Genomic DNA, 15,882 nt, shown 5'->3' on the forward strand with positions numbered 1-15,882 from the left:
GAGGCAAAGCAGGCCCAGGGGCTGAGCACATGCACCAGGTGGGCTGAGCACATGCACCAGGTGATGCCAGCTCAGAGACGGTCCCCGGGACGGGATTTGGGAGCTCCTGGGGTGTCAGAGACGGTCCCCGGGCTGGGATTTGGGGAACCCGAGCTGCTGGGGTGTCAGGGATGCTCCCCGGGATGGGATTTGGGGAACCCGAGCTGCTGGGGTGTCAGGGATGGTCCCCGGGCTGGGATTTGGGGTACCCGAGCTGCTGGGGTGTCAGGGATGGTCCCCTGGTTGGGATTTGGGGTACCCGAGCTGCTGGGGTGTCAGGGATGGTCCCCGGGATGGGATTTGGGAACCCGAGCTGCTGGGGTGTCAGGGATGGTCCCCGGGATGGGATTTGGGAACCCGAGCTGCTGGGGTGTCAGGGATGGTCCCCGGGATGGGATTTGGGAGCTGCTGGGGTGTCAGGGATGGTCCCTGGGATGGGATTTGGGAACCCGAGCTGCTGGGGTGTCAGGGATGGTCCCCGGGATGGGATTTGGGAGCTGCTGGGGTGTCAGGGATGGTCCCCGGGATGGGATTTGGGAACCCGAGCTGCTGGGGTGTCAGGGATGGTCCCCGGGATGGGATTTGGGAACCCGAGCTGCTGGGGTGTCAGGGATGGTCCGCGGGATGGGATTTGGGGAACCCGAGCTGCTGGGGTGTCAGGGATGGTCCCCGGGCTGGGATTTGGGAGCTGCTGGGGTGTCCCTGCAGCCTCCTGAGCCTCCTGCGGGATCTCCGTTTCCTTCGGCAGCCGCAGAGCCCGGCGAAGTCGAGCCGGGGGCAGGAGGGAGCGGGGGGGGAAGCGCCCGGGCCCGTTCCCAGAGCGGCGGCGGCGGCGGCCGCAGGTGACAACTTTAACGAGAGCGCAGGAGCAGATGAGGAGTTTATGGGCTGTTAATAAACTGTAACCAATCGCTGAATGCCGGCGCGTTGTGTTCAAGCTGCTTGGGGCCACAGGTCCTTGGGAGAGCTCGCACTTGCTCTGCCTTTATTCCGACGTAGCAGGACATGAAAGGCCGTGGCAGACTCTTGATGTTTGTTCCCGTGAATAGACATATGTCCCTCACACTAGCGCGGGAATATCTAATTAAGGCGCACAATGCTGGCTTATACCCAGGGGCAGTGGCGAACAAGACGCTGTCACACTCTTAAGAACACAAACAAAATGAAAATTGCCTCTTTGTACATTATAATGAATATGTTCTCCATGCATTAAAAGTTCATTTGCTCCCAGGCTCGGGAAGGCCGGCTGGATTGCAGTTAATATCATCTTTTTTTTCGGGAGGTTTGGGCAGGATTAGGGACAGGTTTGTTAATGAAGCCGCAGAGGATTTTCCCCCATAGACATGAAAAAGGAGCACGATCTGAATTGTGCGTTTATTGTGTTGTCTCAGGCAAATCCCGCTCTTCAGATCCCCTGAAGATCAGGAGCGGCTCCTCCCTTCTGCAGGACACGGATTTGTGGCTCCTTTCCTCCCACCTCCCCTCTCCTTCGGCAGCTTTGGGCGGTTTTTGTGGGCAGGAGACAGGACCTGGCGCTGGAGGCTCTGAGAGCTCTGTGCTGCTCCTGCATCGGGAATGTGGGATGGCAAATGGCAGAGTGTGCCCAGGGCTGAGTTCTGGACCTGCTCCTTCCCCTTCCCGGGGTTTTTTCCACTTTTTTTCCCACGTTTCTCCAATTCCATTCCCGACCAACTTTTGCAGGAGCTGCCTGAAGCAGAGTCTGGGGGTGGGAAGGGCTCTGGGGTTTGGGGTGGTGCCCACAGATCCCTCCAGGCCTTGGTGGGATCCATGAGCCCTTCCAGGACCCTGGAAGCTCAGGATGTCCCGGGGACCCTCAGGGATGCTCCAGCCCGGCTCCCTGCCCGGCTCTCCCTGCTCTGAACATGGATCCTGTGGGATTCCCGGGATATTTTACTGGGCACAGGTAAATTCCCTGAGCCTCCCTCAGGCCCTGAAACAGGAGCTGGATTCCAGGGAATGCTGGCACAAAGCTCCTGCAAGCTCAGCCTCGGTGGCTCAAACCGCCCATCCTGGGAAAGTGAGGAGCAGACAGGGAAGGTCCTGGAAGGGGAAATTGCTTCTAAGAGCTGCTCTGGTGCCTGGCCGAGCCACAGACCCGGCCGGAAAACCCGTCCCAAAACCAGATCCCAGTGAGCACAGGGGAAGGGGCTGCAGCTCCTCCACGGCCTCTGCTCTGACATCTCCAAAAAAATCAGTCACGGAATGGAATGGGCTGGGAGGGACCTGAAATCCCACGCAGTGCCACCCCTGCCACGGCAGGGACACCTCCCACTGTCCCCAATATCCAACCTGGCCTGGGATATCCACTGCCAGGGATCCAGGGGCAGCCACAACTGCTCTGGGCACTGAGAGGAGACACCTCTGCCACGTTTTTCTGAGTGCCTCCCCCTTCCCCCTCCACCTGCCACGTTTTCTGCCCTCTGTGCCTGAAGTTCTGTCTCAGGAAAGGATTCTCCCCATCCCTTCTGGGGCTCTGGGATGCGTTTGGGACAGGGAGCAGCTGCCGGTGTGCTCAGCTCCCTGCGCTGCCCGTCAAGGGAAATCTGTCGCTGGGGCAGCATTGAATGGAAGTGGAATTATTTCTGCTGGGGAAAGGAGAGAGGGGAAACTTCATGCCCCAGACAAGGGGTGAGCACAGCAGGGGCTGAATTCCCACCTCCCAGGGGAAGGAAAATGCCCCAGCTGCACTCGTGGGAAGGGGTTTGGAGTCTCCCTGCCCCCGTGGGACATCTCGAGCCTCGTCTCCTTAGGCACAGCGGGCCCAGCCTTGCTCCACTCCCTCAGGAGGAACAAAACAAGGTTCCCCTCTCAAAACTCCGCTCGGCTTTTCACTCCAAAGGATTTTTCTTATAAGAATCATTAACGCTGCGGCTGCTTTTGGAAACAAACAACAAAAACAACAACAAAAACCAACCCCACAAAAAAACAAACAAAAAAACCCCACAACCCCCCCCAAAAAAACCCCTCAAAAAACAAAAACCCAAAAAACCCAAAAAAACCCCCAAAACACCAACTCACACCCGAAAAAAACACCCACCAAGATCCACACCAAAAAAACCCCACCCAAACCCCCCAAGAACCGTGTTTCTCTGGGTTTTTTTGGTTTGGTTTTTTTCCCCCTTTTCCAAGCAGACAAAGAGGTGTACCAATGTGTCTTATACATATATGTATATGTCTCCCTGCAAATAGCGTTGAACAAATGCCTGCCGCATCTGCAGGATGCTGCCACAATCCCGACGCCGCGATCAATCTGCGGGCCGCTGATGTTTGCTGACAGTGATTGATTGATTCCTTTCCCCCCCCCCGCCCGCCGCCGCCCCCGCTAATAGGATCAACATGGGGAATATATTAAAGGAAAAGGCGCACTCGTGGCTGGCGGGGAGCGCTCCCGGGCCCGGCCCTGAGCCGATTGTTGTGGGGCTTTGGCAGCGGGATGCGATGATTGATGACGGGCGGGGGACGCGGGGCTGCATGAGGAGCGCGGTGCCCTCGGCGCTGTCCCCCCGTGCGTGTGACACCGCCGGGACGGGGGGACGGGGACAGCCCCGCCGGGGGACAATGGAGCAGGGTGGCCCGTCCAGATAACCCCTGCTAATCTGACCTGGCAGTTCAGGGAGAGCGGGCCAAAAGCTGATGGGAAATTAATTCTCAGGAGTTTGTCAAGACATCTCCAACAAGTGAAGATAAATGGCAGAACGAGGCTTCTAAAGCCAATCCCAAGAATGGGCCGTGAATGGCCGAGGGAAGCGCTCTTTTGCATTTACATCCGTCCTTTTTTTTTTTTTTTTTTTTTTTTTTTCTTAGGGGGGAAAAAGCCGCGGGATGGGGCCGAGCTTCCTGAGGATCCCGACCCGGAGCTCCCGGGGCTGTTCAGGCGCTGCCTTTTCCCCCCTCTTTCCCCGTTCCCAACAGGACGGGTTGGAAATCCTCCCAATTCCACCCCGAGAGCAGCACAAACCCCTCTGCGAGGACGGGGAGCAGCGGGATGGGAGCCTGGCTGGGTTTTCAAAGGCTGAACCGGGCCAGGAGGATCATGGAATTGTGGAATATCCCAAGCCACAAGGATGACCAGATCCCAACTCGCAGCCCTGCACAGGGCAGCCCCCAAATCCCATCAAATCTGGAATTCTGGAGAGGTTTTTTTTGGTTTGTTTGTTTGTTTAAAAAAAAAAAAAAAAAAAAGAGAGAGTTTTCCTTATGCCCATCAAAACCCAGCTGAGTTCCCAATTTTCAGAATGAGCAAAATATTTCTGAAATAATTATTCCATTAATTGATATTAGTGATCCATCCTTGTAATCAATTGATCTCTGCTGTGCTGACCAGGACCAGCATCCATGTGCTCATTTTCTTGCCAGGAAACAGCCCTTGAGTGAAGGATCTGCTGAAGAGTCTCCTGATTTCAATAAATTTTCCGGGAGAAAGCTTTTAAGCTTTTCCAGATAAAAGTGCCAAGACATTTTTATTTAGTTTTTCCTAATGATCTGCCTTTTTTTTTTCCCTTATCGTAACTTCTGATAATAAATGACTTGGTTTGATGGACACCCCATGAAATTCCATGGAAGATTCTCCTCAATTCTAAACACCGAGGAGAATTTGTCTTTTCATCCTGGTGCGGGCCGGGCTATTCACACTTTGTTTTGCTCTGTGACATGAACTCCACATCTCTACAAGTTTAAAAAGTTGGCGAATTACCAAAGGGTTTTTTTTCTTTTTTTTTTCCCCAGATTATTTGGACCTCATTCACTTGAGAGAGGTTTGTGTCCACTATAAAAACTCACCCATGTGCTGCTGCAAGTTCCTTGTTCATCCAGTATTTAAAGCTGGGTTCTTCCAAATGAATGAGCTTTGGGAATTCTGGAACTGACCCAGAAGGACTCGAGCACTTTGTGCCCCTCGGCAGAGATGGAGCTGGCAGAGCCTGTGGCCTCACTGCCACCATCACTCACTGCCTCCCCTTAACAATTTCGGGCAGAAATACGAAAGTAATAAATGCCTGCAGTGGAAAGTTTGGTGTGGGCGACCCGTGATGCCCAGAGAGCCCAGGGATCACCTCTAACCCGTCCCTGCCTGGCTGCAAGGCTGGAAAAGGCTCTCAGGGTCTCGGTGAGGCTTTGGGAAAACCTCCCTTCCCACCCAAACCCTCCAGGGAAATCCGGGTTTGCAGGGCTGGGTGAGGGGAGCTGAGAGCTCCTGGGGATGGTGGTGCCAGTGACAGCTCAAGGAGCCCTGGCCAGGAACTAAAACACAACAATTCCAGCCCAGCCTGAGGAAGAACTTCCTTCCCTGGAGGGGCAGAGCCCTGCAGCAGCTGCCCAGGGAGGGGCTGGAGTCTCCCTGTGCGGAGACATCCCAAAGCCCCCTGGACATGTTCCTGTGTCACTGCTGCAGGTGGCCCTGCCTGGGCAGGGGGACATGCAGAGGTTCCTTCCTGTTAAATTTATCTTCTATTTGCCAGAATCGGGATTAAATGCTTGAGATGGCATTTCTTGTTTGGACTCAGATGTTTATTAATTTTTATCCACGTTACAGTCTCACAAGCTGTGAGTGCTACAGCACTTCAAGCTAACAAACTTAAAAAGGTCCCCATCTCTCTCTCTCCAAGGCCTTTTAAGGATAAACTGTCCAATTAAGAAATGACACCTGAATGATTTTGACTTTTAACCCAATAACCAACCACCCCTGGCCCGCAGTGGGGACTTTTCTACCCCATTCCAAACCCCCACCCAGAGCATGGAGAAGAAGGTGAAAAAGAAGGACTCAGCCTCTGCCCTAAACCCTCCATCCTGCTTTCTCTCCATATTACTGTATTCTAAACCCTCCAGCTCTGAGTTTCCCACCCTGTGCTATCACACCCTTCTATCCAAACCCCACAGCCACAATCCCAGAGCTGTCACTCCATTTTGGGAGCCTTTTCCACGGCTCAGGTGCGATGCAGCGTTTGCCTGGGGCTCGGTGCCTGCCAGCACAGAGAGTCTGGAATTCTCAGAGTTGACCCAGAGTTCCAACCCCAGACATCTGGGATTCCATGGTAACTCCAGAAAATCCAGCCCCCAGCCGCACCTGAACATTTCAAATAATCTGGGTAGCACCGAGTCCCAGGCCTGGAGAACCCTGTCCCACCCAGGGATGGAAAAGCCGCTGCAGGGACATCAGAGCTCTGCCCCAGGCGCTGCCCTGCCACACCAGGAGCTGCTGCCATCACCTGGGGCTGTCACAGCAGTGTCCCCTGGGCCATCAGACATCGGCCTTTCCCCTCAAAACAAGAAACAGGAGCCCAGGACTGGCCCTGCCTGGGCTGTGCCATGGGCCTGGAGTCTGTCCTGACACCCTGTCACACCCTGGCTCTGCCCTGGGGACACTGCAGGGGTGTCCAGGGGCAGTTTGGGCGGTGGTGAGGCTCTCACGAGGTGTGTGTGACCTGGGAATGTCACCCTGCCGGGGGCTCCGGCTTTGTGTTCCTGGGGAGAGGTTTGGAGTTAATGAGAGTCACGTTTTTCTGCGAGGGATGGATTTTAGGAAGGTCTTGAGGGGGCTGTGGGTGCTCACTCTGAGCATTCATTCTAGTGAAAGGAAAGGGATCCTGCAGCCCCATGCAGGGCTCTGGCAGCTCCCATCCCATCCCGTCCCATCCCATGGATCCCATCCCATCCCACCCCACAGGACAGGATGGGCAGGAGGCAGAGCTGGGGCCGTGCAGAAGAGAAACTCCTCGCTCAGGGGTTTGCCCAAGGTTTGGGTCACCTTGGCTCAAAATTTTCCAGGCAGAGGCTGAAGGAATCCCTGTTGGAGCGAGATATGGACAACCCTTACTTTCTTCCTGGGTTTCCCGGAGGCCTTTTGGTTTCTGCCTGAAATGTGCTGATTGAATCCTGGAATGGTTTGGGTTGGGAGGGACCTGAAATCCCACGCAGTGCCACCCCTGCCACGGCAGGGACACCTCCCACTGTCCCCAGTGTCCAACCTGGCCTTGGGCACTGCCAGGGATCCAGGGCCAGCCACAGCAAATCTGGGCACCCTGTGCCAGGGCCTGCCCGCCCTGCCAGGGAACAATTCCCGATACTGGACCTGGATTTCCCTGTCTCAGTGTGATCCCCGTGCTGTCCCTGCTGAGCTCTGCCCGTCCCTCTCTTCCCTTCTGGGCCTGGGCCTCGGTGGGGAAAAGAAGGAGAAAAACGAAGGAGAGAGGAAGGGGAAGCGGGGAAAGAGAACAGGAAAGTGGGGGGAGATTGGGGAAGGAGTGGGGAAGGAGCTGGCTCCGTCACAGGGATGTGCGGGCAGCGGCTTTCTCCTCCTGTCGGGACATGTCGTGATAGCCCCGAGGGCAGCCAGGGGGGAGGTGGAGGGAGCAGTGCGGGTGCCCGGGGCTCCGGGCAGGTGAGCACGGCAGGAGCCCCGCGGAGCAGACGGGCTCCCCCGCTGGAACCGGACCCGGCTGCGGGCGGGCCGGGGCTCCCCGGGGGCCGGGGAACAAACGGGGGGAGCCGGGGGGGGGCCGGGGCGGCCCCGATCGTCCGCAGGTACCCCTGAGGGGGGGCGGGGGGGCACAGCCAGGGCACGGCACGGCAAGGAACCAGCCCCGGAACCAGCCCCGGTACCAGCCCCGGTACCAGCCCCGGAACCAGCCCCGGAACCAGCCCCGGTACCAGCCCTGGAACCAGCCCCGGTACCAGCCCCGGAACCAGCCCCGGTACCAGCCCCGGAACCAGCCCCGGAACCAGCCCCGGTACCAGCCCCGGTACCAGCCCCGGCTCTCCCCGCTCCCGGGGAGGATGCGCGGCCCCGGCCTGACGGGCAGGGGGTATTTTGGGCGAGGGGTGCTGCCCTCGCTGCCTTTATCAGCGGTGTCCCCCGGCGTGTCCCCGCTGTCCCCCCCTGCCCGCCGGGGCTCCCGGGGCCACCTGTTAGCGCCAGGGCCCGGCCCCAGCGGGGCGAGCCGGGCAGGCGGACGAGCAGGATTTACCGGCTTCTGGCCACCGCCGACTTTTGCATCTGTCAGGCTGCTAATTATTGCCTTTAATAGAGACAAAGAACAGCTCCTAATGATGCTCCCTCTAATTCTCACCTGCTCCTGCCCTTCCTCCGCCGCAGCGCTCCCTCGCCGGAGCTGCGCTAATTGGGAAAGCTGCTCTGCTTATTGCGAGCGGGAGGGGGGGGGGGGGGGTTGTCGGGGACCGCTACCGGGGCTGCAGGAGCCGAACCGGCCCGGGGGGAGCTGAATCTCTGCCGGCAGCTCCGCATCCCGCTCCCGGAGCATCTCCCCATCCCGCTCCCGGGGCCGCTCCCCATCCCGCTCCCGGAGCATCTCCCCATCCCGCTCCCGGAGCGCTCGACTCGGCAGCCGCGGGGGCTCGGTGGGGGCTGCGGTGGTCCCGGCCCCTCCCCGGCCCTTGGCAGCGCAGCCCGGCAGAAGGCTGGGGCCGTGGGGACCGTCCCCGGGCGCTGGCACACACCTGCCCGCTCCTGGCTTTGGGTTTCCCCCGCGGCGGGGGGAGGCGGAGGCGGGGGGTTTGTGCTGCCAGGGTCGGCACCGAATCCCCAAAGCCACACCTGAGGCGGCCCCGGGAGCCCCCGGGCCAGGGCAAGGCACCGGGGCCACCAGCGCGGGGCTCCCCGTGTGCCCCCGGGGCTGTGGCAGCGTCGCACGGGCTGGGCCGTGCCGGGAGCTCCGCGGGGACATTTCCAGCATCCCTGCGGGGGTACCGAGGTGGGGGACGCTCCTTCCCAGCCCCTTGTCCTCTCCTGGAGGGGCTGGGGAAGGAAGGGCCGGGACCGCTTCGGTTTCCAGGAAAAAAAAAACCAAACCCCAAAGCAAACACGGAGTCCCCGGGGTCCGGCCCCGCTCCCATTCCCCGCCGTGTCTGCGCCCTCGCCCCCCCGCGAGCCGTCAGAATTCCTGAATAATTGTGGATTTCTGCCAGTGCAGCCCCACAGGTACTTAAAATGGTTATTTTAAATAAATGTCCTGCCGTTTGTCGCACTGGAGAGGGATGGGGAAGGTTCTGCCCCGCGGGAGGCTCGGCCCGGCCCGCAGCCCCCCGACCTCCTGTTCCTCAGAACCAGCGGAGCCCTTTCCTCGGGCCGTGCCAAATATTTCCTGCCCCGATACTCGCGTCCGGAACTGCCAAAATCTGCCCCGGGCCACGGACACGAGCGGCTTCGGGAGGGGAAAAAAAAAAAAAAATCGGGTGTTGTCCCCAAATGATTTTGTTTTCGGTGGATTTTTCGTTCGGTGGGGTTTTAGTTGAAGGTGAAACGCGCAGAAACCATCGCAGGGAGGGAACTCCCCGGCGCCCAGCGGAGTGGTTCCTCTCCCCGAATTCATATTTAATTCAAATTCGGGTTTTGCCAAGCGCTGGATTCGACAGACAGAAATGTTCACGTTACCGGCGCGGTGCCGGTCGGTTTTTTTTCTCGCCGCCCTGATTCTAAATGGAACAAATGAGGAAGGAAAAAAACCAACCAAACAAACAACAAAAAACCCAAACCTGCAACGGTTTCGATTCGCCAGCGAAGCGAACTGACAAAAAAAACTTCGCGAAAGTCAAGGATGCGCCTAAAATATTCCCATCCCTTCTCCATCTGTCTCCCCCTCCCCGGGACAACAGCGAGGAAGAGGAAAAGGACATTTATTTAAAATGCTTTTCTTTTTTAAATTTTTTTTTATTTATTTAAAATCTCGACAGTGGATCTTTTTTTTTTTTTTTTGCAACCAAACAAGTAATAAATATTATTTAGCAACTTTTTTTTTCTTTTTCTTTTTTTGTTTGTTTTTTTTTTCTTTTTTACAAAAATAAACAGATGATAAAATCTCTGCAAGGGGCAGCGATAAGAAAAGTTGTTATTTCAGAAACAAGCCCAAGTTTTCTCAGTATTGCAACACGGACAGGGTGAAAGTTCCTACACAGAAAGAGCATTAAAGAGTTCAAACTTTGTTAAAGGTGGCAGGAACGTAAAAAAAAAATTAAAAAAAATAAAAAATAAAAAATAAAATCCCAAAACGAACGTGTTATACGCTTAAAAGTAAAACAACCCCAACAAACCCCACGAACCCAAACCGAGGAAATCAAGGCGAAGCGACCCCTTTTCCACTCATGAGGCTGACACAGGACAAGTGCACGGACGGAAAGCTCAGGCAGAGCGGACTCGCGTCGTTATCGGTCTATTTACAAATCCCGGGGCGGAAGGAGAACCCACAGGAGGGCCCGGCGGGCCGGGGAGCGCGGACAGCGGGGAACAACCAACCCGGCGTTCCCGGGAGCTGCTTCCACACCCGGAGCCGCCGCTGCTGCCGGCCCCGGGAGCCCCGGGACGCCCTTTCCGCGGGGTTGCGACCCAGGAACGGCTCCAAAGGCTCGGCGCGTAGAAACGAGCCCGGGAGAGGGGAGGGAAGGAGCAAATGAACGAGCCAAAGCCCCTCCGCCGTTTCGGTCCCTCCGTCAGCGGCCAGCCCGGGCGCCGCCGCCCTCCCCTCCTCCGGAGCTCTCGGCAACGTCGGAAAATTCAGGATACAGGAGACGCGCGGGGCTTTGCCCGTGCCCGGGGGGGGGGGTTCCCCCGGCGATGGGGGAGCGGGGCAGACCCCGGGCCGGGCTCCAGCCCCTCCGGCGGCCCCGGGAGCGGAGCCGGGGGTGGTCCCGCCGCCGCCGGGGGTGTGTGTGGGGGGGCAGCGTTTGTAGGTCCTGGAGGCGGCGGGGGCCCGCCCGGGGGGGGCTCATTTGGTGTCGGTGGCTAATCTGGGCAGGCTGGCGGTGCCCATGCCGGAGACGTGGTGGTGCGGCGGGGCCGACACCTGGCACATGCTGCAGGGGCACGGCATCCCCCCCCAGTGCTGGAAGCCGCTGCCCAGCGGGGCGGCGGCGGCGGCGGCGGCGGCGGCCGAGGGCGATTTGAGCAGCCCGTGCGGGGGCCGGATGGAGCTGACGGCGGACAGGCCGGAGCCGGGCAGGGAGGCGCTGGAGACGGCGGCGGGGGGCAGGATGGGGTGGTGCACGGGGTGCGAGGCCGGGTGCGCCGGGTGGCCGGGCAGCGGGGCCGAGTGCGCGCCCATGCCGCCGGGGCAGGCGGCGGGGTGGAAGCCGGCGTGGTGGCCGCCGTAGATCTCGCTGACCAGGCGCTTCATCTCCTCCAGGGAGTTGGTGAGCATGAGGATGTAGTTGCGCGCCAGGAGCAGCGTGGCGATCTTGGAGAGCTTGCGCACCGACGGGCCGTGCGCGTAGGGCATCACCTCCCGCAGCCCGTCCATGGCGATGTTCAGGTCGTGCATCCGCTTGCGCTCCCGGCTGTTGATCTTCAGCCGCAGCTGCTGCAGCTCCGGCTCCGTCATCTGCTTCTTGTCCTTCTTGGAGGAGGAGGACGACGACGACGAGGAGGACGACGAGGAGGACTTGAAGCCCAGCTTGTCCACCACCACCACCCCCGCAGCGCTCATGGCGCTGCGCAGCTCGGCGCTCAGCTCCGGCGGGGAATCGCTCTGCGTGGAGCTGGACACGGTGCCGCCCGTGAAGCCCCCGCCGCTGCCTTTATTCCTGGCCGTGAGGAAGAGGTCATCGGGCTCCGGGGAGGACGGGCGGCTGGAGACCAGGCTGGCGTCCGAGTCCATGGCCCGGCGGGCGGGGCGGCGGCGCGCACCGGGCGAGCCTGCGGGGAAGGGAGGGAGGGGAGAGAGCCCGCGGGCGGCCCCGCGTCAGCGCCCGCCGGAGCTCCCCGGGGCACCGCGCCCGCCCCGACGGCGAGCCCGCTCCGCCGGCCCGGGGAAGCCACGGACCGGCCCCGCTGCCCGCCCTCCCCCGGCCCGGGGGGCGGCTCCCGGCCCGGCCCGGCCCGGCCCTCCCCCGGCCGGTGCCCGCCGGGGCTCGGGGGACGCTCGGGGGACGCGCGGGGGACACTCACCGTGCGCGGGGCGGCCGTGGCGAGCGGCGCGCCAGGACGGGCGAGCACCGGCAGCAGCGCGCACCTTGCGGCGGAGCGGCGGCCGCTTTATAGGCGCGCCGGGGAGGAACGATGTCACCGGGCGGGAGGGAGGGGGGCTGCGCCAATCGGCGGCGGCGGCGGGGGCACGGCTGATGTCACCGGGGCCGCTCCGGCTCGATGGGGCGGGCGGGGAGGGGGGAGCGGCGGCCGGAGCGGCGCGGGGAGCCCGGCGGGGGGGGTTGGGGGGCGGGGAGGGACTTTTGTCAAATCCAGAATAAAACGCAACAATGACAGCGCCGGGAACAGCTGTTGGGGGGGCGGGACGGGCCGGGGACGGCAGCGAACGGCGCCCGGCACGTCGGTGTTCCCCGGTGCCCGGCCCGGCCGCGGCCCCGCCGCACGCACCGGGCAGCGCTTCCCCGGCCCGGAGCCCCCTCCTGCCCCGGGCCCGGCGTTATTGCCCCGTCAAACGGGGCAAAGAGAGGCGGAGGAAAGCGCGATTTCGGCCTCTCCGTTCCCCAGCAGCGAATTGCCCCGAGCATCCCCCGCAGCCACCCGGAGAAGTTCTTGGAGCGGCCACCTAAACCTCCCCCCAAAAAAGCCTTCAGCGAGAAGGCAGCAGGAGAGGGGAGAGAAAGAAAGAAAGAGTCAAAGACGTTAAGAAACGAACAAAAACTGACCTTCGGAAATGCCTCCCGCCTCCCTGCGCTGCTCTCCCGGCTCCCGGCGAGTCCCCTCGGCGCGGCAGCTCCGCGCAACAGGCTCGGAGCTTCCCCGTTCCGGGGTAAATCCCCCCGGCCGCCCCCTCCTCGCCCGCCCCCCCGGCCCCTTCGCCTTTGTTGTATTATTTTTACACCCGTGTGTTTCCCAGCTGGCCCGGCAAAGCCTCAACCATCCGTTAAATATGTATTTAAAACGTTAAGAAGTGAAGCGTGGAAATGTGTTTCCCAACGGTTGCGGGGATGATCCGTAACAGGTCAATTAGGAAAATCTGTCCCCGCGACAGCCGGGCCCGCCGCCCGCCGTGTGTCCCGCGGCCACCGGGGCCGTGCCGGGGCTCGGGCCGGCCGGGGGGACACCCCGAGGGCGGGGGAGCCCCGCAACTCCCTCCCGGCTGGGCGAAGTTTGTTTTATTCCGCGCCGGGAGCCGGGCGGCAGAAAACGGGACGACAACGAATTGAGCCCCGGAGCCTCGGCAGGGCCCGGCTGGGGAAGGGGAGCGGGCCCGGAGGGGCGGCGGGGCCGCGGTGAGGACGGGAAAAGCCCGCACGGCCCGCCTCCGGCCTCCCCGGGCTCGGGAATTCTCCTTCCCCAAGGCTGGGAACTTCCCGGCCTTCCGGCCTCAAAGGTCCTGCCCGTCAGACGGGTCGGGGGTCCCCAAGTCCCCGCGGGGGCCCCGGGGGGCGGCCGAGCCCCGGCAGCGCGGAGGGACACAGCGATGGACAGAGGGATGGACAGAGGGGTGGACACAGGGATGGACACAGGAATGAACAGAGGGGTGGACACAGGGATGAACAGAGGGACACAAGGATGGACACAGGGACACAGGGATGGACACAGGGACACAGGGATGGACACAGGGATGGACACAGGGACACAGGGATGGACACAAGGATGGACACAGGGATGGACAGAGGGATGGACACAGGGGTGGACAGAGGGATGGACAGAGGGGATGGAGACAGGGATGGAGACAGGGACGGACACAGGGATGGACACAGGGACGGAGGGATGGACAGAGGGTGGGGACGGACAGGGATCAGAGGTCCCGGGGGGCAGCCGGAGCTCGGGGCCGCTGTGTCCTGAGGCCATTCTGGCCTCACCCTGGGGGCTCGGGAGGGAGAAATGGGCAGTGGACTGACTCCTTTTCCTTTCCCTTTCCATTTTCTCCTTTTCCCTTCCCCTCCACCCCTTCTTTTTGTTGTTCTTGTTGTTGTTTGCTTTTTTGGTTTTTTTTTTGTTTGTTTCTTTGTTTTCCTTTTCTTCTCTCTCTTTTTTTTTTTTTTTTTTTTTTTTTTTTTACTCCTTTCTTTATGTTTTCCCCCCTCCCCTTCCAGAGAGGAAACCTTTCTACGAGCCCGCAGGAGTAATCTCGGGATTTGAGTCCCTAAGGGAGCAAAGTCCCTTGTGACCGCTGTCCATCCGTGTGGGCACGAGCTCTGAATCCCCGCGGGGCCGGGATCGGGAGTGGGATCGGGATCGGGACTGCCCGGTGCAGCTCTGCCGTCCTGTCAGGGGGAAGCAGGGGGACGATCCGTGCCGTGAGGTGTCAAATTAAACGTCGCACCTCCCCCTCCCCGGACTCGCTGGCGCATCCCGGGAAGCGGCCCCGGAGGGCTCCCAGAGGAGCCCTTCACCCGAACTTGATTTTGACACTAAAATGTGGAGCAGAGCCCATTTTCCGGGCCATGAATATGTATTAATTTTTTCTTTTCCTTTTCCTTTTTTTTTTTTTTTTTTTTTTTTTTTTTTTTTTTTTTTTTAATAGCGTCTGTAGACAACTAAGGCACGAACGAAGGCAATCGGGGCACATGATGAAGCGACAACTTAATAAAAACCAGACCATCGCTTTCATGCCGGCAGTCACTCGCAATGCCGCTGGGTTATTGTCGGAGGGCTTTATTGCCCGCCGAGCCCGAGGAATGCCCCCAGCCCCTGGAGCTGCCCGCTCCGGCCGCCAGGAATCCGAGGCATCCCCGGGACCGCGGGCCGGGCTGTGGCTGCGGCTCCCGCAGCTGAAAACAGTTTGAGCGCTGCCTCGGGGAGCCGGAGCTGTCTGCCTCCCATCTGTGCGCGGCGGCTTCCAGAGCCTCTGGAAACTCCCAGTTCAGGCTGGGATCCCCTGGGATCACCCCAAACCCCTCGGGGGCACAAAGCTCCGTGCCTGGCGTGAGCTGATCGGAGGTGCGAGGGGCCGGGCGCGGAGAGAAACACCTCAGCCTTCAGGTTTGGCCCTTTCTCCTCCTTTGCTCTCTTTTTTATTTTATTTTTCTTCGCGTTAATCTCCTCCTGCTCGTGTCTCGGCCAGCTCCAGGTGTGTTCTGCTGTTCGCGCCGGCAGGTGAGGCGCAGCCCGCGGGTTTTGGGGGCAGCTCCACCTGCCCAATTCGCACATTCGCTCCCTGCCATCCCCGAGAGGGAAACTCGAGTTCAGCGAGCGCGGCACTCGCTGTTCCCCCCTCGGGGCTCTCCTCCTTCACGGCGCTGGGTTTGTTTTCGTTCACACTTGTTCCCTGGGAGCGCTGGAGACACGGCGCGCCTTGCCAAAATCTCAGCGTGTCCTCCCATTCAATCAGAGGCCGAGAAAGCTCATCTTCACAGGAGTCACCCCCGGAGGGAAGCCTCAGAAATACCGGAGCTGATGGTTGTGATATCTGCAGGATTAAAAACGTGCAGGAAATTTGCCATCTCCTCCTCTCATCCAGCAGGAAAAAAAAAAAAAAAAAAAAAAAAAAAACAACAACAACAAAAAAAAAACCTCTTTATTTATAAACTTTTGACACTCGAGAGCCCGCTGTCAGCGAGAACACGATAATTAAACCGCTGTTTAAAACGCGGATTCCGGGTCTCGTGTCTGTCGGGCTCAACCGCCCCCTCCCAGACACGGCCCATCCTTGGAAGCGTCCCACACCCCGGGATTGACGGGAATGGTTTGGGATCGCTCAGCCTGGATGGGAGAAGCTCTGGGACGACCTCAGTGCGGCCTTGCAGGGCCTGAAGGAGCCACAGGAAACCTGGAGAGAGACAATTCCCAAGGCATGGAGGGACAGGACACAGGGAATGGCTTTACCCTGCCAGAGGACACCCTGTGCCAGGGCCTGCCCACCCTGCCAGGGAACAATTCCTGATTCCCAAGATCCCATCCAGCCCTGCCCTCTGGCCCTGGGAAGCCATTCCCTGTGTCCTGTCCCT

At 60.0% G+C, this 15,882-nt stretch overlaps 1 protein-coding gene across 1 annotated transcript; it reads right to left on the reverse strand.

Moving 5' to 3' along the window:
* Window positions 1-9,511: 9,511 nt before the first annotated feature.
* On the reverse strand, window positions 9,512-11,999 carry OLIG2 (oligodendrocyte transcription factor 2). The gene is made up of 2 exons (XM_066177553.1): window positions 11,951-11,999; window positions 9,512-11,698 (listed from the first exon to the last, which is right to left on the reverse strand). The coding sequence occupies exon 2, from the start codon at window positions 11,658-11,660 to the stop codon at window positions 10,773-10,775; it is 888 nt and encodes a 295-aa protein (XP_066033650.1). The 5' UTR covers window positions 11,661-11,698; window positions 11,951-11,999; the 3' UTR covers window positions 9,512-10,772.
* Between the last annotated feature and the right edge of the window lie 3,883 nt (window positions 12,000-15,882).

This window comes from Chamaea fasciata, unplaced genomic scaffold (assembly GCF_029207755.1).
Source record: "Chamaea fasciata isolate MVZ Bird 193981 ecotype frontalis unplaced genomic scaffold, bChaFas1.0.hap1 SCAF_2, whole genome shotgun sequence".
In the NCBI taxonomy this organism is placed as follows: domain Eukaryota; kingdom Metazoa; phylum Chordata; class Aves; order Passeriformes; family Sylviidae; genus Chamaea; species Chamaea fasciata.